The sequence below is a fragment of the Orcinus orca genome, chromosome 20 (genome assembly GCF_937001465.1).
Source record: "Orcinus orca chromosome 20, mOrcOrc1.1, whole genome shotgun sequence".
Taxonomy (NCBI): Eukaryota; Metazoa; Chordata; class Mammalia; order Artiodactyla; family Delphinidae; genus Orcinus; species Orcinus orca.
The window spans coordinates 10,660,341-10,681,788 of record NC_064578.1 but is presented as its reverse complement, the minus strand read 5'-3'; the positions used below and the strand labels follow the sequence as shown (position 1 = coordinate 10,681,788).

General features: G+C 49.2%; 2 protein-coding genes across 6 annotated transcripts; both read left to right on the top strand.

Annotated features, from left to right (window-relative positions):
- Positions 1-10: 10 nt before the first annotated feature.
- On the top strand, positions 11-11,604 carry MON1B (MON1 homolog B, secretory trafficking associated). Of its 4 annotated transcripts, none has more exons than XM_033407299.2 (6): positions 11-228; positions 771-928; positions 2,801-3,121; positions 3,647-4,466; positions 4,828-4,975; positions 8,135-11,604. In XM_033407299.2, the coding sequence occupies exons 2-6, from the start codon at positions 781-783 to the stop codon at positions 8,342-8,344; spliced, it is 1,647 nt and encodes a 548-aa protein (XP_033263190.1). In that variant the 5' UTR covers positions 11-228; positions 771-780; the 3' UTR covers positions 8,345-11,604. The 4 variants fall into 4 exon arrangements, with proteins under 4 accessions (XP_033263190.1, XP_012392518.1, XP_004280722.1 ...); XM_012537064.3 differs by having other exon boundaries at positions 219-358; XM_004280674.3 differs by lacking the exon at positions 11-228 and adding an exon at positions 371-554.
- Positions 9,521-21,413, top strand: SYCE1L (synaptonemal complex central element protein 1 like). 2 transcript variants are annotated; one of them, XM_049703843.1, is made up of 12 exons: positions 9,521-9,636; positions 14,787-14,849; positions 16,796-16,855; positions 17,047-17,121; positions 17,631-17,738; positions 18,007-18,061; positions 19,242-19,325; positions 19,573-19,636; positions 20,579-20,648; positions 20,735-20,822; positions 21,006-21,084; positions 21,272-21,413. In XM_049703843.1, exons 1-12 carry the CDS (start codon positions 9,576-9,578, stop codon positions 21,338-21,340), a joined length of 876 nt encoding a protein of 291 aa, XP_049559800.1. In that variant the 5' UTR covers positions 9,521-9,575; the 3' UTR covers positions 21,341-21,413. The 2 variants fall into 2 exon arrangements, with proteins under 2 accessions (XP_049559800.1, XP_033263193.1); XM_033407302.2 differs by having other exon boundaries at positions 17,691-17,738; positions 21,006-21,413.
- The last annotated feature ends 35 nt before the right edge of the window (positions 21,414-21,448 follow it).

Here is a 21,448-nt window from a genome sequence, read left to right as displayed (position 1 = left end):
ATAGGCTCGAATCTTCGATTGGGTCCAGAGAGATGTCAGTCAAGGGATCGGCGGGTGCAATAGCAATCCGACGCACAGTATTGGTGGAGAGACGAAGCCGACGGAAAGCGGCGGAACGGTCGGAGGGCACCGGCTTCGCTTGATTGGGCCATAAAGGAGGCAGTGCCGCCCTCCGTACTCCGGATTGGCTGAACGTGAGCCGCGCTCCCCTCACGCCGGCAACCTCGGGTACGAGAAGTGGCCCGGACTCGCCCCTGTTAGCCGCTGGTGCGGGTGCGGTGGGAACGAGGGCAGAAGGGGCTCTGGGTTCCGGGCCAGATCCGACGTAGATCCGGGAGTGGCGCGCGCCTTCTCTACGGTGAGGGAACACAAGTGGGTGGCGGGAGAGAGGGGTCCAGCCCAGCGAGCGAATGAAGGTCCGCAACCGGAAGTGTCTTCAGAGCCGCGTCGCACCCGGAAGTGTGGCAGGAGAGCGGCCACATCCGGAAGTGTGATGCTTCCGCGGCTGCGGGAAGTAATGGTACCTGGCCAATTGAGATACGGAGTTAAAACAGGTGTTTATATATCTTTATTTCCAGAGGCTCGGTAGAGCCTCACTTTTCGGAAAGTGTTGGAGGTTGCAAGTATGTGGTCGTGTTTTTGAATGTCTCATCCTGTTGAAACGCGAGGGGAAACGAGCCCCAGGAGTGTGTACAAGGGGGCCAGGTTCAGTAACAGCTTTTAAGAAGTTTCTTTTGCTGCGGGTCACTCTCCATTCCCCTCCCCCACAGGGATGTGCAGATGGAGGCCGGAGGAGGCACTGCTGCCCCAGCCCCCGGGGACGCGGGGGACTTGGAGGAGATGCGGTTCCCCAGTGGGGAGGCTAGAGACGGTGGAGGGATTTGCAGGGACCTACCCGGTACTGGAGATGCGAGCGTGGAGAAAACAGGTATGCATTCCCTTCACTGGGGTCTTGGAAGGAATCCCTAGTGGGTGTTATTGTTGGGGGAGGTCCATGGGGGACCAGAGGGGAGCCTTTTGGGACTCGGGAAGTAGTTTAAACCATAGCTTGGGTCAGTGGGAAGTCATTGTGTACTCAGGTTGTAGTTTAAATGATTGAGGAGTGAAAAAGAAATGAATGGGCGTCAATGGATGTTCACTGGGGAGTTGGTATGAATTTAGGTAATGGAAGAATCAGAAAGGGATCCGTTGGGGTTAGAGAGGGGCACTAGGGATTGAGGATGTTAAGGTCAGTGAATGACCAAAAAAATATTAATATGGTCAAAGGGGGACTATTTAGAAGTCAGTCCCCCTTTGACCCCTTTGGGGTCTTTAAATCATTGAGGTGGGAAAGGGGATCAGTGGGGGCCAGTGGGCGCTCAGAGTATTTACATCATTGAGGAGTTGATGGGAGTTGTTGGAGGGAGTCTTTAAGGAACCAGATCTTAGTGGACGTTAATGATGATCATTGATGGGGAGACAGTGGACATCAGTGAAATTATCTGGGGAGTCAGAGGACCAGTAGGAAGATCTTTGAAGACTCTGGTGTACGTGTAAAGGTATAGAGTGGAGGATCAGCGGAAGTCATTGCGGAATGAGTGCTCATTGACCACTTTGGAATTAGTGGATGTTAATGGGGTCATTGGGAAGGATCAGTACACTTCACTGAAAATCAGTCAGTAATTGGGGGGGGAGGGCGTCTTTGAGAGCTTGTTGGCAAGTATTGGGAGTAGGTACTTGGGGACTGTCAATGAGAAAATGAGGGAATATGAGGTCATTGGGATTTTATGAGGAAAGTACTGATATATAGTTTGCCAGTGGATAACACTGGCTGTCACTGGGGATCAGTGGACATCAACTAAAATAAATGGGAGGGTAGTCAGTAGAGGGCAATGAAATTGTGGATTTCATTGGTGAATGTTAATGATGGTCATGGTGAAGGGCAACAGAGATCATTAAAGTCCTGTGTGTTAGTGGATGTTATGGTGGTTATTGTAGGGAGGGGAGTGGATAACAGTGAGAATAAAGGGAAGTCATATCAATGAGAGTAAAAGTCAGGGGAGTCAGTGGAGGTCACTGGAAGTCTTGGATGTTAGTAGAGGTGGTTAACGGTGGTCATTCTTGGGAATGCAGTGGACATGGAGTAGATTAAATTGTGGGTCGGGGCAGTCATTGAAGGTCATTGAAGACCCAGGTATTAGTGACGTTAATGTGGGGTCATTGGAATGTTAGTGAACAGCAGTGGGAATGAATAGGGGGTGAGGGGAGTCCTAAAGATCCAGATGTTAGTGGATAATCATGGCAGAATTTGGATTAGTGGTCATCACCAAGACTGGGAGAGTCAATGGGGTCATTAGGATCAGTGAGAATAAATAAGGGCTTAGGGTGGTGAGGGGCACATTCAAAGACACAGATGTTAATAGATGTAATGGTAGCTATTGAGGGGTGAGTAGACACCAGGAAAATAAATGAGGGGTCCGAGACTAATGGGGGAAATCATTGAAGATGAAGATATTGATACTCATTCGGAGGCAGTGGAGTGCTTTGAAGACTTCGGAATGGCAGTCATTGAAAGGGGAATAATTAGTCTGTAGGGATATAAAGGGTTCAGTAATGACAGTGAGATGGGATTATTGGAGTTTTAGGGGGATCGTTGAAACGTAAGTGTTAGTGGATGTCATTGAGGGGCAGAGGAGACACCTGGAGGACTGTGTCAGCAGCAGGGGGTCATTGCAGGGCTGGTAGGGATTTGGTTGGTCTGTGGGCACATGGGGTTAATGGGAGTCCACAGGCAGATGACTCACCAGGGGCTCCCTTTCAGGATCCGAGACCAAGGACCAGCCACCCGGCCTGCTGCTCCAGTCCGAGGCTCCATCATGCACCTATGGGCTCTGGGGTCCGGCAGCCTCTGAGAACAGTCCCGTGGGCGGCCCTGAGAGTGGCTCAGGGGGCCAGGGCGGGGACCCCAGTGACGAGGACTGGCGCAGCAAGCGGAAGCACGTGTTTGTGCTGAGTGAGGCTGGCAAGCCCATCTACTCGCGGTATGGTAGCGTGGAGGCATTGTCAACTACCATGGGTGTGATGACAGCTCTCGTGTCCTTTGTGCAGAGTGCAGGAGATGCCATTCGCGCCATCTATGCTGGTGAGCAAAGGGGCAGGAGGCAGAACAGGTGATGGTGACTGGGACTGTGGCTGTCTGTCCGGCAGTAGGTCTTTCTGTCTGTCTGGCTGCCTGGGGGACTATCCAGCTAGTTAGGAGTGAGTCAGTGTGTGTGGAGGCTGGCCAGGCATCTGTCTGTCTGTTGGCCCTGATGGGTTCTGAGTGATTAACTCACTGGGATCTAAGTAACTGGCTGGATATTTCCTTCTTGCCTAAGAGGGTGGGTTTGGGGGCTGTTGGGCTGAGTTGGTGCCTCTCTAGCTCTGTTAGTCCTTGCCGCATCTTCCTCACTCCATGCTGTGTGCCTGATTCCCTGACCATCCCATCGTGTCACTGCAAATGTCCAAACTCCCCCAGTTTGTCCTTACCTTAGTGCTGTGTCCCTAGAGTGACCGTGTGGGCTTGGACCAGGAGTGTATGCCTTCTGGGGAAGGGTGGAAGAGCCCCACCTGAGCCCGTCTTGTCATCACTGACGCATCTCTACCCCCTGCCCCTTCCCTCCCCCAGAGGACCACAAGCTGGTGTTCCTGCAGCAGGGCCCACTGCTGCTGGTGGCCGTGTCAAGGACGCCTCAGTCAGTAGCACAGCTGCGGGGGGAGCTTATGGCCGTGCACGCACAGATCGTGAGCACCCTGACGCGTGCCAGCGTGGCCCGCATCTTCGCGCGCAAGCAGAACTACGACCTCCGCCGCCTGCTGGCCGGCTCGGAGCGCACTCTAGACCGGCTTCTGGACAGTGTGGAGCGGGACCCGGGTGCCCTGCTGCTGGGCGCCGTGCGCTGCGTCCCTCTCGCTCGCCCGCTGCGGGATGCGCTGGGTGCGCTGCTCCGACGTTGCACGGCGCCTGGCCTGGCCCTCTCAGTGCTGGCGGTTGGCGGTCGCCTGGTGACAGCAGCCCAGGAGCGGACTGTGCTGGCCGAGTGCCGGCTGGACCCAGCCGACCTGCAGTTGCTGCTGGACTGGGTGGGGGCACCAGCCTTTGCAGCGGGCGAGGCCTGGGCGCCTGTGTGCCTGCCCCGCTTCAATCCCGATGGTTTCTTTTACGCCTACGTGGCCCGCCTGGACGCCTTGCCTGTCTGCCTGCTGCTGCTCGGCACCGACCCCGAGGCCTTCCACGACATGGCCACCTGCCGGCGCCTGGTCGAGGACGGCATGCACTCCCTTGGGGCCATGCGCACCCTCAGGGAAGCTGCCAGCTTCTCCAACACCCCATCGGCCGGTGCCTCGGCCTACAGTGTGCAGGCTGTGGAGGCCGCCGGCCTCCGGCACTTCCTCTATAAGCCGCTGGACATCCCCGACCATCACCGCCAGCTGCCCCAGTTTACCAGGTGGGCCCCTACCCTGCAGGCAAGTGGCCCGGTGGGAAGGCTTATCTAAGTGGAAGGTTCGGCAACTCATAGACATGAGTCTGGAGAGAGAGCCAGCCATGCTCTAGAGAGATGCAATAGAATGGGCCTGCCCGATGCGGGAGGCTCAGCCAGCAGCCTCGAGAATTCCCCTGTTCTAATGGAGAGGAGGGCCCCAGGACTTAAGGAATCCCCGAGTCTGATGGGGAGCTTAGGCCCTGTGAAGCCTCCAGTCTAATGGGGGAGGCTCAGCTCCTAACTTAACTCCCTAGACTGAGGGGAGATAGGCCAGCCAAGAAAGCCCTAGACTGACCTTGTCCCCCACCACCGTCCATCACTGCAGCCCCGAGCTGGAGGCCCCATACAGCAGACAGGAGGAGCGACAGCGCCTGTCCGACCTGTACCACCGCCTGCACGCGCGCCTCCACAACACCTCCCGGCCCCTGCGCCTCATTTACCACGTGGCTGAGAAGGAGACGCTGCTGGCCTGGGTGAGTTGAGTGGGGGGCTCTGAGGGAGTTAACTGCCCCACTTCAAGTCTTCTTTCCCTCCCCTGTATCCCCTCCAGCTGTGACGGCCTCCTTCAAGTGCACCACGCCTTGGCCTGGGCTGCGGTTCTGCCTCCAGAAGTGTCCTGGCCACTCCGTGTGTCTGTGAAACCCAGCAGTTGCAGTGCCCAGAACCTTTAGTTCCATCATTCTGTTGACCGTTCCCTCGGTCAACAGTAACCATCTGGTAAATACCAGAGAAACAACCAGTAGAGAGTCTGTTGGTTTTTTGGGTTTTTTTCTGGAAAAACAAATTTATTTTTAAAATTTTAAAATTACTGAAAACATTTTAAATGTTCTAAGTAGCAGTAACTGTCTCTATCAGACAATACAAGTGTGAAAATTACTAGCAGAAATATGGAAAGACGCATACTATTTCAGGTAAAATTGAAATACAGAGTTTTCTGAATTTCATTCAATAACGTGTTTCCAGATATTAGGATCTTCTGCCATCATGTGGAAATTTTTGAAATTACAGTTACACAAAAAATTCCTGTATCTGACTGGAGTATTCCAGTCAATACTAGAAGGAATAAATGAATCCAGTTGTAAACAAGGTAAATATTCTTAGAAGAATTTAGTGAAAATTACCATGCACAGTTGCTCCTTGTTTCTGTCTTCTTCCAGAGAGAAGATGGTGTTCACTGTAGCTTAAGGAAACTGCATGACAGACACTCAACTTCTTTTTGTTTCCAAGATTCTTAGCAGTTATGCCTAGGACTCTCCCAGTTCATGATCTTAAATTTCTTTAATACTCTTTAATTATCTCTTTCCATTCTTAGGCACTTAAAACACAAAAGTGCCAAATCTGAATTTGTTCTTCACATAAAACAGAAATTAAGTTTTCTTCTTTTTAGACACATGCATTGACACTTGTAGACAAACCACCAGTCTACAGTAGAGTGTCTCCTGGTTAGCCACCAGTAGAGTGTCTTTGACTTTCAAGAGGCCCCGTTATCCACCATCACTGTGCTCGCCGATTTCCCATGAGCCCCGCCCACGTGTCTGCAGGTACCAGTTTAGCTTTGACGCCATGAGTTCCCAGCACTCTTGAACACTACAGGCTTGGTCCCCTGCTGTGCCTTCCACCTGGGGTATCCTTCCCTGGGGTCTCCTCAGGGCTCCTGTCCTCACTTCCTATGGGTCTATTCAAGGTCAGCTTCAGGGCGTTTGGTCATGTGACCCCACGGGAAACGGGACTTTCCCCTAGATTCTGCTATTTAGTGCGTATTTATTACATCATTTATTTGCATGCCTGTTATGTATCAGGCATTGTTCTAGGCTGAGAATTTTATTTAATCAAAAAAAATTTCTTTAGCTTTCATTTTCAAGCAATTTTAGACTTACAAAGAAGTTGCAAGAAGTTACTTTAAATAGGTCCTTCACGTAGTTTCTCCAGATGTTAACATAACCACAGGAACTCATTAAATCAGGGAATTAACATCAGTACGATCACATCTTATCCACAGACCTCATTCAGACTTCACCACTTGTCCCACTAATATCCTTTTACTGGTCCAGAATCTAGTCCAGGATCACATATTAGATTTGTTTACTGTGTCTCCCTAGCCTCGTTTATTCTGGAACATTTCCTCAGTCGTTTTTTTGTCTTTTATGACTTGGGCACTTTTAGAAAGTACCAGCCAGTTAGTTTGTAGAATGTCCCTCAACTTGGGTTTTTCTAATATTTTATCAAGACTAAATTGAGGTCGTGCATTTTGGGCAAGTGTATCACAGAAGTGATGTTGTGTCCTTTTCTGCTTCCTATCAGGAGGACCACAATGTCACTGTATCCCATTGATGATGTTAACTTCTGTCGCTTCATTAAGGTGGTAGCTGCCGGGTTTCTCCACTTTAAAGTTAGGTGTTTTTGCCCTTTGTAATTAGTAAATATCTTGTGGTGATTTTGTAATTAGTAAATATCTTGTGGTGATTATGTCAGTGTTCTCTTTTTCACCGTATTTTCATCCCCTAATTTTAATATCCATTAATGATTTTTGCCTTTGACAGTTGTTTCTCCAGTATTTACCAGATGGTTACTTTTCTAACTCCATCATAACTTCATTTATTGGTTGAGATTCTACTGTATGGAAGAACTTTCCCTGCTCCTATTTATTTGTTGAATTTTGAATTTTATATTATGGAATTTTCTTGAATTCATTGGGCTAAAGTCTTTTCCTTTCATTTATTTTTGTGCTCAGATCGTCTCTGAGTTAGCCAGCAGGAGCCATGATTCAGCCAGACTGGCCCCTGTATCTTTTTGACACGTCTGCGTGACCGCTTAAGCACTTCTTACTTTCTGGCACAAGATATTCCAAGCTCATTTTGTACTTTCTCTGTGCCAGTCCTGAAATTGGCCATCTGTCCAATGAGCCCTTGTACCTTTCAGTGGAGGACGGTATTTCAAAAACAAGATCTGGTAGGCCCAGGATTTTAAATCGGGTGGTCAGGAAATGACATCCACGTAGGAGGGGAGGTCCCAGGTCGTGTGGGTATCTCCAGGAACAGTACACCTGGCAGAGGGAAAGGACTGTGCAAATGCCATGAGGTGAGGCTGAGCCTGGTTATGTTTGAGGAATAGCAAGGAGAGGCTAGAGTGGCTGGAACAGAGAGAGCGAGGGGGAGAGCAGAGAGAGGTGATGTGGAAAGGTGCTGGTGACCTGGTCAGGTTAAGCCTCTCAGGTTGGAATGAAGATTAAATTGCGTTAATCCTCCTATTATGCCCAGGCTACAGATGATAAAAACAGGTGTGTGGAGCTTAGAACAGGACTTTGTATACAACCATTGCTCATTAAACGTTAAGCATTGTTGTCACCATCCCCAGTGCACACATGAGTGAACTGAGGTCCGGAGAGTGTACATACACACACGCAGAGCCAGCATCACCCAGCTGAAGCCACTAGATCTCGCTGATCCCTTGGCCCACTCATGATACGATAGCATCAGCTTACCCACTTTAGCCCAGTGACCAGGCAGCACCAAGGAGGAGCTGCTGCCAGGTGCACCTTCCAAATGGGACAGGTATGGGGCTAGGGTGGGGTGGACAGCACCGGGCATGGCCAGCTCCGGCCCAGCTGACCCTGTCTCCTCTCAAACCCCCAGGTGACCTCCAAATTTGAGCTATACACCTGCCTCAGCCCCCTGGTGACCAAGGCAGGTGCCATCCTCGTAGTGACCAAACTCCTGCGTTGGGTGAAGAAAGAGGAGGATCGTCTGTTCATTCGTTACCCACCCAAGTACTCCACGCCCCCAGCAGCCCCAACTGCCTCCGCGGACCAAGCTTCCCATAACGGCCTGTTTACTGGACCTTGAGAGGCGGAGCTCCCAGACTGTGCCGTGTGGGGAACCACCACCTTTGGCTTTTACTTCCTGTCTCCACCCTGGAAATGGGCCGGGGCAGGGGGGAGGGGGGGTTGCTGGTTGTGGTGTCTGTGGCTGGTCCCTGTCTCCCCGGGCAATGGAGCGAGATCTGGGGGGCTGCCCACACATGAGAGATGGGTGGCAGTGTGACTGCACACAGGTGAGCAGGCTGCTTCCCCAGCCCCCTTCTGCCCCTCCACCGCTGGGGAAATCCTTAGGACTCCCTCTTCCCCTCCCTCTGCCACACCTCCTTCACTTGGATGATGTTACAACCTCTATCAGGGACCGTCTCCTCCAGTCCTGGGCACCACACCCTCCGTCCTGCATCAGGGGTTTGCCTCCCCCACGGGATCTCAGCACTGAGGGTCCAGGGCTGGCCAGGGTCTCCTTGGGTGGCCCACGGGGGTTCTGGAATTGGAATGCAGGACCAGCCTGTGCCCAGAAACGGCCTGAAGATATTTTAAAGAAAAAAACTGCATATAAAAAGCCTAAAACCGACCCCCATAAGGACATTCCTTTGTGCTTCCCGTACGTCACCTTTACCCAGTCAAAAATGACCCCCTCAGTGCTGGCTGCTGCTAGTATTGAGAAGATGGCCTCCAGCGCCTACCTGTCTTTGTAACCCGCGGCAAAGCACCTGACTTCACATGGTGGCTGAGGTCCAGAATTTTTACGTAGATCCGCTTACCTTCCACGGCTCATTCTACTCGTGAAATGGAGATACCTAACCTCTCATAGGCTGTTAAGTGAGGATTCGTGAGCGAAAAGGGACTCAACGCATGCGTACCACCACACAGCGTATGGACATTTGTCCCAGACTTGCACAACCTGCACAACACAAGAATCCTAGAGAGGGAGATGGCAAGGCCTGCCTGTAATTTCCATGCGTGCACGCAGCACTCACTCGCCAACGACCAAGACCCTAGTTTTGCCCTTCTTTTCTCCAACCTGGAGTTGCAGGCCTCGTGGTGCACGCGTGCGGGCCAACTGTTGCTCGGGGGCTCTGGGCTATCCCCTCCCGGGAGCTGAAAGCCCATTTCTCCTCACCCTGGTCAACTGACGCACAGACACGCACTGGACGCGTGCGCTCTGCACAGCCTATTCCCACTCGCGTGATTTTTTTTTTTTTTTAAGCCAATCACCGTCCCAAGCGCAGGCGCGCCAGTCGTGCGAGCGTTGGAAAATGGCGGGGAAGTTGGACCCTTCCGAGGTGGCGCCGCCGGTAGTCCTTGAGGAGGCTGAAGGTAGTGAGGGCAAGTGGGCGTCTGGTGGCCAGGGTAGAAGGAAGGGAGGCTTCGTGCCCTTACAATAATGAAACATTGATAGCAGTACTTAAAGAAGAAAAATTGTAAGCCTTTTATAAAAACAAAAAAAAGCTCTTTAACAAAGTGCAGATAAATAACATGTATATTCTCAGCAGGTCGATTAATTGCTGTCAACTTTATTGGCTATATTGCTTCCGTATTTCAAAGTAAACAATAGACTAAATACTTCAGTATGCATCTCTTCAAACAAAAGAGGGGTGGATGGTCTCGCAGAACCCACTCAGCTGCTGCCATAGCTAAGAAAATTAACAGTAATTCCCCAATATCATCATTTCACACCCAGCCCATATCACACTTTGCATGGACTCTTAAATCTTAATTGTGAATGGCCACTCCCACAGACGGCTTCTTTGGAGAAAATTCTCCAGGGCATTTTGTTGATATTGACACCACACACCCCAGTGACAGGAAAGACAAAATTTTCCTAGAGGGAGTTGGAAATTTAGGTCTAGCCAAAAGAAGAAAATCTCCCAAGACAATGATCCCCTGTTAGCCACTAGCATTTTTTTTTAATTATAGAAATTTTCAAAATGTACCAAAGCACAGGAAATAGCGTGATGAATGCCCTTGTACCCATCACTCTGTATCAAGTGTTTCGACTCTTGGTCCTCCTTTCATTTATCTCTGACCACCTTTCCTACACACTCTTTAAACCATCATATTAATGAGCACATTGGATTGCATCTTTCCAGATATATCTATGCAGATGACAATAATTATGCACTTGTATATTGTCTATCTTAGGATGTGAGCCTCATGAGAACAGACCAATTATTGCCATTTCCCCACCACCTGAAACAATGCCTGCTTGGCATATAGTAGGTGCTCAGTAATTTTTTTACTGCATGAATAATGAAATAACTAACACTGAGAGCTCTCTTAGATTTTGGCCTCACACTGAGTGCAAGTTTTCAACAAGAAATAAGACAGATGCCAATAAATCTTCCTTATAAAGCACTTAGTATAGCTGCCACTGTGCTTTAAAAAAAAAAAAAGAAAGTTATGATCAACTTCACCAGCAATGGAGAAAGTTGAAAAGCATATCAAGTTACCATTTCTAACCCATCAAAATTGGCTTTAGAAAAATATATCTGGTATTTTCATATCTTCACTCACCATGCTTGGTAATCTTAGAATACACAGATGTGTGGACCAAGCAGGGTCATTGGAATGTTGTTGATGGAAGCAAAACACAGGAGCAATCACGAAATGACTAAATTTAGGTATATCCATGCATTATGGAATGCCTGTATAGTGGACATTTTTTCTTAAGAGGCAGGAAAAAAATTCCAATTTAATTTAATTAATTAAAATTAATTTTAAAAGGAGAAGGTGGTGATTCATTAACAGAGAGTGAGCTTCAAAAGAGATCATATTCTTATGAGAGAAAAGCAAGTTGGGATTAAAAAAAAGAAAAAAAGAAGAGGCAGTTCAACTACAGCCCTACGTGTGCTGCTTAGAAAAATGTCTGAAGGCTAAAGGCCTAACTGGTGACTCTCAACAAGGGACTTGGATTTTGGGGGCTGTGTAGAGGTGGAAGCATTTTTGTAAGTTTTTAGAAAGGAAAATGTAAGTAGTGCTAAATAATATTAAAATATAAGAGAAAAAATGCTGAATGGCATCTGAGGATCATACATTAATATTGGTCAATATTAACATCTCTGTTTTGATGGTTATACTGCAGTTACCTGGTAGAGTCCCCTTATAAATAGGAAATATATACCGGAATATTAAGAAATAATGGGTCATGATGCCTGCAATTCATGTGCAGTAATGCTCACAAATGGGAAATCTGATACAAGGGCAAATAGCCCTGTGGCCTATTTCTACAACTTTTATGTATTCAATACATCTGAAATTATTTCAAAATAAAGTGTTTCAAAGGGGTTCATGCTCTATAGGCTGTTTTGTTTTGTCACATTGATTTTTTTTTTTTTTTTTTGGTATGCGGCCCTCTCGCTGTTGTGGCCTCTCCCGTTACCGAGCACAGGCTCCGGACGCGCAGGCTCAGCAGCCATGGCTCACGGGCCCAGCTGCTCCGTGGCATGTGGGATCCTCCCGGACCGGGGCACGAACCCGTGTCCCTTGCATCGGCAGGTGGACTCTCAACCACTGCGCCACCAGGGAAGTCCTGTCGCATTGATTTTTTTTAACTTTTGTCAACATGTTAGCTGGACTATTTGAAAGATTTACTGATCACCTATGATCTTACTGTGTGACTAGAACTAGTAATGCAGTGGAGAGGATCACATGGTCGTTCTATTTGTAGTTTTTTAAGGAACCTCCATACTGTTCTCCATAGTGACTGTACCAATTTACATTCCCACCAACAGTGCAGGAGGGTTCCCTTTTCTCCACACCCTCTCCAGCATTTATTGTTTGTAGATTTTTGGATGACGGTCATTCTGACGTATGAGGTGATACGTCATTATAGTTTTGATTTGCATTTCTCTAATAGTGATGTTGAGCATCTCTTCATGTGCTTTTTGGCCATCTGTATGTCTTCTTTGGAGAAATGTCTATTTAGATCTTCTGCCCGTTTTTGATTGTGGTTTTTTTTTTTAATTGAGCTGCATGAGCTGTTTGTATATTTTGGAGATTAATTCCTTGTCAGTTGTTTCATTTCCAAATATTTTCTCCCATTCTGAGGGCATATATCAGAGAAAACCATAATTCTAAAAGATACATGTGCCCCAATGTTCACTATTTACAATAGCTAGGACATGGAAGCAACCTAAATGTCCATCAACAGCAGAATGGATAAAGAAGATGTGGTACATATATAAAATAAAATATTACGCAGCCATAAAAAAGGACAAAATAATGCCATTTGCAGCAACAGGGATGGACCTAGAGATTGTGATACTGAGTAAAGTAAGTCAGACACAGAAAGACAAATATTGTATGATGTTGCTTATATATGGAATCTTCAAAAGGTACAAATGGGTACAAATTTACAAAACAGAAGTAGAGTCATGGATGTAGAAAACAAACTTATGGTTACCCGGGGATAAGGGTGGGAGGAGGGATAAACTGGGAGATTGGGGTTGACATATACACACTACTATATATAAAATAGATAACTAATAAGAACCTGCTATCTAGCACAGGAAACTCTATTCTATACTCTGTAATGGCCTATATGGGAAAAGAATCTTTAAAAAAAAAAAAGAGTGGATATATGTATATGTATAACTGATTCACTTTGCTGTACACCTGAAACTAACACAACGTTGTAAATCAACTGTACTGCAATAAAAAAATTAATGCAGTGGAGAGGAAAAACACAGACGGAGCTTTCACAGAAATGGTTCAACAAGCCAGCTGTGAAAGACATGGAGACAATCAGGGGAAACCACATATGCTGTGGGCATTTTATGATATAAATGATCCGATGATTAGTGACGATTGCTAATCTTGTTGGTGTGATTATAGGATTGGAGTCATCTAAGAAAATGTCTTCTAGTAGTTGAGACTTTCTTTTTTTTTTTAGTTGAGACTCAATGAAGTATCTAGGGATGAAATGTCATGAAGTCTGGGGCTTGCTTGAAAATACTTTAGCACAAGAAAAACATAGCTGAAGCAAATATGTTTTTTTTGGCTGAAGCAAATATTAATGATTGTCAGATCTGGACAAAGTAAACTGGAGTTCATCACTACTTCCATGTGCCTTTGGAAATTTTCATAATATTAAAAACAAAACAAGTAATCACAAATATCTCCCTTCGTTATTAAAGTAGATTTAATTTTTTTATTTCATTCCAAATATTAAGAATATTTAAAGAACATAAAAGTCTCCAGAGGAGACATACCAACCAATGATACCAGAGAAAAGCAATGAGATTTATGCAAAATTAAATTAATGCATACCAATTTGTAAAAGATCTCAGACAAGACAAAAAGATGTAAAGAAAATGAACATACCACCAAACAAAATTTAATAAGCTTAGGTCAAGAAGCCCTGATTGTTTTTTTTCCCCCGAGGCTCGTGGGATCTTAGTTTCCTGATCAGGGATCAAACCCAGGTCCCGGCAGTGAGCGTGCTGAGTCCTAACCACTGGACCTCCAGGGAATTCCCAAGAACCCCTGATTTACAACATGAGTTTTAATGGCTGCAAAGAATTTTATCCTCTGAATGTACTGTAGTCAACTAAGGTACCTTTAAGTTGCTTCCGTCTTTTAAGATTATGAACAATGGAAAAATCTTGCCCACCATCCTTAATTATTTCCTTAAAATATCTAGAGGTGGAATTTCTGATCCAGAGGAGTTGGGTAAGTTTTTAATATTTACTACCAGAAAGTTTGAAATGAAATGCTGTTTTTGCCTATCCCATTGGCAAAAGTGACAAAGGTTGAAGTTTCCTTTTTTTTTTTTTTTCGGTTGGGATTGAGGGGGAGGAGAATCCTTCACAGGTGGTGTTATGTTCTTCCATCAGGAGGCTTATAATATCCAGTTGTCTTTCGTGGATGTTAGCAGCCATTAGTAAACCATTTCCTAGACCCATCAGTTCTTTAAGAATTTGCAAATTGTGGCCTATAATGATTTTAAAGGAATTCATATGAAATTGTTCTGTCCTACTGCATTGCTTACAACTTCATACTGATTTTGAACAGCAGTAGCAGCAAAAGTGCATCCCCTTCTCTCACACCTGAATTTCATTAAAGGGATGTCTGTGGTGTTCTTGGACCTCTCAGGAAGAAACGGCCATTAGGGGTCCTGATTCATCTAGCACACGCCATCAACCCTAGAGACACAAGACGGGGTTCCGGGAGCTCCTTGATGGTCCAGTGGTTAGGACTCTATGCTTTCACTGCCAAGGGCCTGGGTTCAATCCCTGGTCAAGGAACTAAAATTCCACAAACTGTGTGGTGCAGCCAAAAAAAAAAAACAAGGACAGGGGTCCCTGCTCTGGCTGGAGAGCTGCCCCTCAGCCTATCTTTGGTTCAGCCCAGGGGTGTCCTCAGAACCCAGTGAGGCTTTCTTCCTCCCTGCCCAGATTAGCTTGGACCTTTCCTCAGTCCTCTCTCACTGTCACTGGATGCTGCAATTCTGATTTTCATCTCCATAGGTCAGACCAAGTCTTCAAAGAAGACTGAAGAGTTGCTGGAAATGGTGAAGAAGCTGCAGAAAGGTCATGTGTCTCCTCGTGTCTGAGGCTTAGCTGGAAGTTTTGAGTCAGGAAGATGTGGTTCAAACCCACCCTCTCAACTCACAACCTTGGGAAATTATCCCGTTGCACTTTCTCCCTCTTATACAATTTAATTCTTTAAACCAAAAACACAACTTCAAAATTCAAGAAGTAGGGCTTCCCTGGTGGTGCAGTGGTTGAGAGTCCGCCTGCAGATGCAGAGGACATGGATTCGTGCCCCGGTCCAGGAAGATCCCACATGCCGCGGAGCGGCTGGGCCCGTGAGCCATGGCCGCTGAGCCTGCGCATCCGGAGCCTGTGCGCCGCAACGGGAGAGGCCACAACAGTGAGAGACCTGCGTACCGAAAAAAAAAAAAAAGAATTCGAGAAGTATAAAGGGATGGAAAACCCTACCCTCCAACACTCATATGCATGCACGCACATACACACATGCACACACACACACACACACACACACACACACTCACACACACCCCAGCCATCCATTTCCCTGACGCATAGGCCAGCAGCAACTATTTTTAAATTCTTAGGTATTTTTCTAGACATTAAAAAAAATACATTCTTGGGTGTGTATTCTTTGCCCTCCTTTTTTATATACAAATGGCAATGCAAACAGCTTTGCACCTTGCTTTGCTTGTTGATGGGAGACTGGGAGCCAGCCAGCATCCAGTACCCACAACAGCGCTGGGGCAGAGTTCTGGCCGTGTTTGAGGTTGGATCCCCCCCCAGTCCATCAGCAGCTTAAAATACTACAATCCACTGGTCTGTTCCAAATGAAGGGGAACCTCCCCTTCCCCAACTCTGTGGCCACATGCAAAAGTACATTGGAGCTGCCGCCTAGACTAAACTTAGGTAGAGGAATTGCGTGATTGAAAATGCAGTGACTCTGCCCGTCTCCAGTAAAACAAAGACCCCAGGGATTTGTATCATAATCAGCACCTCGGAGAGCACTCAGTCTCCTGGAAGTCACAGGAGATGAAGGTGGTGGCCTCTGGAAATCCAGAACTTGAACTTAAGTCCAGAGTGTCTCATAGGCTGGTAGTGAGACCCAGCGAGGGTTGGGCAGATTTTTATCTCAACCCTGTGCTTCCAACCTTGAAGCCAGAGAGACACGAGGAGGGCTTCCCCATACGGAACACTGAAATTCAGAATGTGAGACGTTAGCGATGACGCCCTAAAGAGACAGTTGATCTCCCTGTCATTGGAGAACTTGATAGCTGTCATAATGAAAAGTGGCATTTTCCCCATATCTCATATGAGGTCAGCACCAGAGTCCAGGTGGACAGAAGCGACAACCCACCCCGCCAGCCTTTTCATGGGGGGGCAGGGGCATCTCCCTTGTCTCCCACCACATTCAGACTTCCATGTAGCAGCCTCTACCACATCCCGGGAGGCCCTGGGCGATCTGCCACTCCCACTTCCCCCTTGGCCTCCAGCTACTCTCCACCAGCTCACTAGAGCCACATGAGCCACAGCAGACCGCTTGGCCGTATATTTGGGGCATGCGCCTCACTCAGCCCCACTGCGGGGGCTTTGCACTCATCGTCCTCCTGTCCGGCATGTCCCCCACTCCACACTCCCCACCCCACGGAACTGCAGGGCTGTCTTCCTTCACATCATTTGGGGCCTCTCCACATCTCAAGAGGCACCTTCTACCCTTTCATTCTTCAGCCCCTTGCTTCACTTTATTTCCCTTCCTGGCGTTTCCTGCCACCAGCGTTGACATCATGAATCTTTGTTTAGTGTCCATCTCTCCCACCCAGAATGCAAGCCCTGCAAGGGGTTCTTACAGAGCCTGGGACACAGCGCACACTCAATAAATGCTGACCCATAGCAGCAGAGATACAGTGGCAACACCCGCCCCCTCCTTCTGCCTTAGACAGCCAGGCATCTGCCTTCTCTGGCTCAATCTTTCTTTCCTTCTGCAGAGGGAAGCCTGGAGCCACAGGTCGAAGACCTGATTAACCGGATTAATGAGCTTCAGCAAGGTAAGCTCCGGGATGTAAGACGGCCAGCTGCCCAAGAGGGACCTGGGCTTTGAAAGTCTCCACTTCTTCATCTATGAGATCCAGGCCCCTCCGGGTTGTCTGAAGATGAGTGTGCAGTGTCATGGTCTGTGAGAGAATAGCAAGGCTAGTGGCTGCACTCACACCATGTCTTCTTCCCTTTTTTGACCCAGCAAAGAAGAAGTCCAGCGAGGAACTGGGAGAAGCCCAAGCTCTCTGGGAGGCCCTGCGTAGGGACCTGGACTCCTGTAAGTGGGACCAGAAGAGGGACCCAGAGATCTTATGACCAGTGCTGACGTTTCAGGGTCTTCGCAAGGGCTGTTCCGTCCACCTGAGAGGTTCTCGTCCTACATAATCCACATTGCCTCGTGCTATCTCGAGTCACCTTTCAGCTGTCAGCTGAAACTTCACCCCAACGGGTCTACCTTGATGGCCCCCTCTAAAAATAGAACACCACCTTCTCTCACTCCCCTGCTTGATTTATTTCTTCACAGCCTTTATTTCTACTTGACGTGGTGTACTTTTGTATTTCTCATCATCTCTACCCTCAGTATAAACCATAGACATCCTACACAAGGGAGCCCTGCAGCCCTTCACTCCTTCGGCACTTACAGGGAATGTGTGCCCCGAGCGGGAAAAGCTGGACCAGGATGGTCCCCAGCGGGAGATGGGTGCACGGTTGGTGAGGAGATGCCTGTCCTCCCCTGAGGCTGTATCATATCTTCTTTGTGACCTTGGGCCTTCCCTTTGCATGAAGCCGCAGTCAGGGCACAGGATGAGGCCCCCTGGAGACCCAAAGTGTCATTGTGTTTTCCAGTGAATGGAGAGAAAGTGCACCTGGAGGAGGTTTTGAGCAAAAAGCAAGGTATTTGCCAGCTGCTTCGTCCTCATTATTCCACCGCATCACCCCACAAATGCCTGAAGTTCTCAGCCAGCCAGAGGGATCCCCCTGACACCTGAGTCAGGGTGGCCCCCTCTCTGCTCATCTCTCCCTTGGCTGCCACCTGACTCGGAGGAAGCACTGAAGTCCCTCAGTGCCCTCCAATGCCCAGCATGATGCGAGGCCCCTTGCTTCTCCCCAGCCCTGAGTTCTCAAGAGCTCTCACAAAGCCCCTTGGTTCCTCCTCCCACAGAGGCACTGAGGACCCTCCAGCTGCACTGCCAAAGGAAGGAAAGTGAGGCTCAGAGGTAAGAGGTCCTGCCCAGCTCTTCCCCGCCTTTTTCCCCAGCCTGAGGGAGGAGTGGGCAAGAGCTAGGGAAAATAAATCTTGGACACACACTCCTCACTTTCCCTTTCTATAAAATCGAGTGGCTAGACAAGAGACACCCCTGCTCACCGTTAGTATTAAGTGGTGGTGTTAAAATGAACTCATTTAATCATTCATTGCTAGTTTCTTTATCAAATAAATTTCACCCGTTAGTATTATTCTAAGTCTTCCCCTATTGGTTAGCCAGCTCTTCTGCCATCCATTCATTTGTTTATCTGTCTACTCATTTATGACCCCAGCCATCCATCTACCCACCCATCCACCCACTGTCCCACCCATCCATACATACATCTATCCAACTATCCAACTCTTCATCCAGACAGACAGCCATTATCTCTCCAGCCTTCCATCTAATCATCTTTCACCCATCCAATCATTCATTCATCTTCTCTCCACCTTTCCAATCATCCATTTAACCGTTCATGTCTTTCCCCAACCATCCATCCAGACAGCTATCCATCCTTCTGACAATCTTTCCTTTATTTCTCCATCCATCCATCACCCCTCCGCTCATCATTTCTCTAACCAGACATCATCTCTCCAGCCTACCATTCACCCATCCAGTTCACTGTCCATCCAGCCATCTATCCATCTATCTCTCCATCCTTTGAACCTTTACATTCTTGTGACCAGAAGTCTCAAATGCTGGCACATCATGATTTTAATAATGTGGTAAAACTTGATGATAGTTACAGTGTATATATGCTTAACCCCACCACACCTACCACTGTCTGATGAGCAGTTTATGTTCATTTATCAACTAATCCTCGCAATGACAGTCCCACCATTTTACATATGAGGAAACTGAGACCCAGAGAGGTTAAATAACTTGTCCACATCACAGTGGAATAGCAGATCCAGGCCTCAATCTAGGACTTTATAATTTATGAAACTAAACTACTGTACCCTTCACAAAGGTTTCTTGGGAAGGCATGGTTTGATGGGGGACAGAATGGACAGGGTGATAGTGTCAAGAAAGGCCTATGAAGGTTCACATTTGCTCAGAGGAAAGGAGAGTGAGGACTCCCAGCCCCTCTCCTGCTGGAAGGAGTGGGGGCTCATTCAGAGAATATAACTGAGGGTTCTCTTGCCTTTCTCAGGAAGTACATGTTGGCGGAGCACATGGAACAAATTTCTATCCATAACTCTCAGATCACAGAGAGTCAAGGACAGAGGAAGCCGGGGTAACCCTGGGTCTAAGGCCTGGGGTGGCGCGGTGTGGGGAATGGGAGTGGGGCTTGCATGAGGGAGAGTTTGTTGGAAGTGGTGCTGTTGGAAGCAAGGCTTGGAGGAAAAAGCCCATAAAGGGGCTCCTAGCAAGGGACCACCAGGCAAAGATCTGAAGGCCTATGAATGAGAAACCCCCGGACTGGGCCAGGCTGGGTGTCAGTCCTAGCATGTGTTTTCTCATTCCTGGATGTCGGCCCCTAGGTTGCACGTGGAAGAACGTCTGGAGGATTTGACAGGCCAGCACAAGGACCCCTGGGAATTCCACGTGAGCCATTATCATTGCCTCAACCAAAGCCACTCCTCCCCTGGCTTCAGTGTCTCTGCTGATCAGCCCAGGGTCCACCTACTGCTCAGGCCCAATGCCGGGGGGTAGTCCTTGACTCCTTTCTTCCTCTCACCGTCTCAACTCAGTCCTTCAGCTTCTACCTTAAACCCAACCACGTCTCATCATCCCCAATGCCGGGGGGTAGTCCTTGACTCCTTTCTTCCTCTCACCGCCTCTACTCAGTCCTTCAGCTTCTACCTTAAACCCAACCACGTCTCATCATCCCCCACTGCCACACCCAGCGTCCATGACCAGAGTGTTGCAGTAGCCATTGCTGATCGTGCTTCCCTCCTGCGTGCCTACAGTGCTTATCCTGCAGTGGCAAATGGGAACTCCGAACCAGACAGACATGTTCAGGGCATTCCTTCGTTCAACCCATGTCTCTGGATGTGTCCAACAGCATTCCAAAGGGGCCAAGTCTTTGCTGTCCCCAAGTTGGTTAGGAGCAAGGAGATGCATACCCAGACTCTAAACAAGAAAATAAGTAGATAGATCATGTAACGCCAGTGGGGAAGTCCTGTCTGAGCAGGTGTCATCTGAACACAGACACGAAGGAAGTGAGGAAGCCATGCGGGTATCTGAGTGCCAATGTCCCTGGGAGGCTGAACTGTGCCTGGGGTATTTGAGGAAGAGCAAACAGTGAGGCTGGGGGATGAGACAGTGGGAAGAGATGAGGTTTAAGGTACACGGGGACATGGGGAGTGATTGAGGGGGAGAGCATCTATGCCAGCGCCCGGTCACAGCAGAAGCTGCACACTGAATTAACGGAGAGCTGAATGAATGAATGAACGCCCTAATTCAAGTAAGGACTTTCCGAGAGGCGCGAAGGAGGAGGGGCCAGGAGGACAGCTGGACGGACAGGGCTCCTCTCGCTCTTCACAGATGCTGAAGCAGCGACTGGCCTGGGAGATCCGTGCCCTGCAGAGCAGCAAGGAGCAGCTGCTCACCGAAGGTGGGACTCCTGCGCGGGGTGGGGTCGGAGCCGGGGCGGCAGGCGGGAGCTCCCGGCCCCGCCCATGACGCCCCGCCCACCCGCAGAGAGGCAGGCGCGGGCAAAGCTGGAGACGGTGGAGAGGCGGCTGCGCTCGCCGCCCGAGGTCCAGAGCGCCCCGGCAGAGAAAGACGGGTAAGAGGGGAAAGGAGGAGGGGGGGCCCGAGGTCCGCCCCGCCAACACCTCCCCTTCTGCCCCTCCCAGAAGGGCGGGGCCTCCGCGGGCAGTCTTCAGGGCTCAGAGTGTCAGTCGCTTCCTCCCTGTGCCCCCTCCGCACTCCCTCTCTCTTCCTCCTCTCCTCTGACCCTTCTCCGCAGGCTGAAGGCGGAGCTGGAGAAACTCGGGGGGCAGGTCCCCGCCCAGACTCAGACCACCCCAGAGGACCAGGCCGGAGAGGTAGAGAGCCCGGGATGGAGGCAAGACGGGCCGAGACACAGCGGGCGGGATCTGGGATCCGGAGCCCCTCTGAGAGGGGGGTGTGCGGGTGCAGGGCGTCCTCGGGGCGGTGGGGACAGGGAAAGGGCGGCGCGGGCCAGCGTGGGCGGGCGCCAGGGCCCCAAAGCCTGACTCCCAGCCCCCGCAGGACGGCCCCCAGCTCCCAAGCGAGGGCGACCTGGCGCCGCCGGCGGAGCTGGCCCTGACGCCCCCCTAGGCCAGTAGGACCCACCCGGCCCCACCTTCCTTCAAGTGCCGCCCGGAAATAAAGGCGACGTTTGCGGAGCATCCTCCAACTCCCCGGCTGAGTCTGTGCCACAGGAGT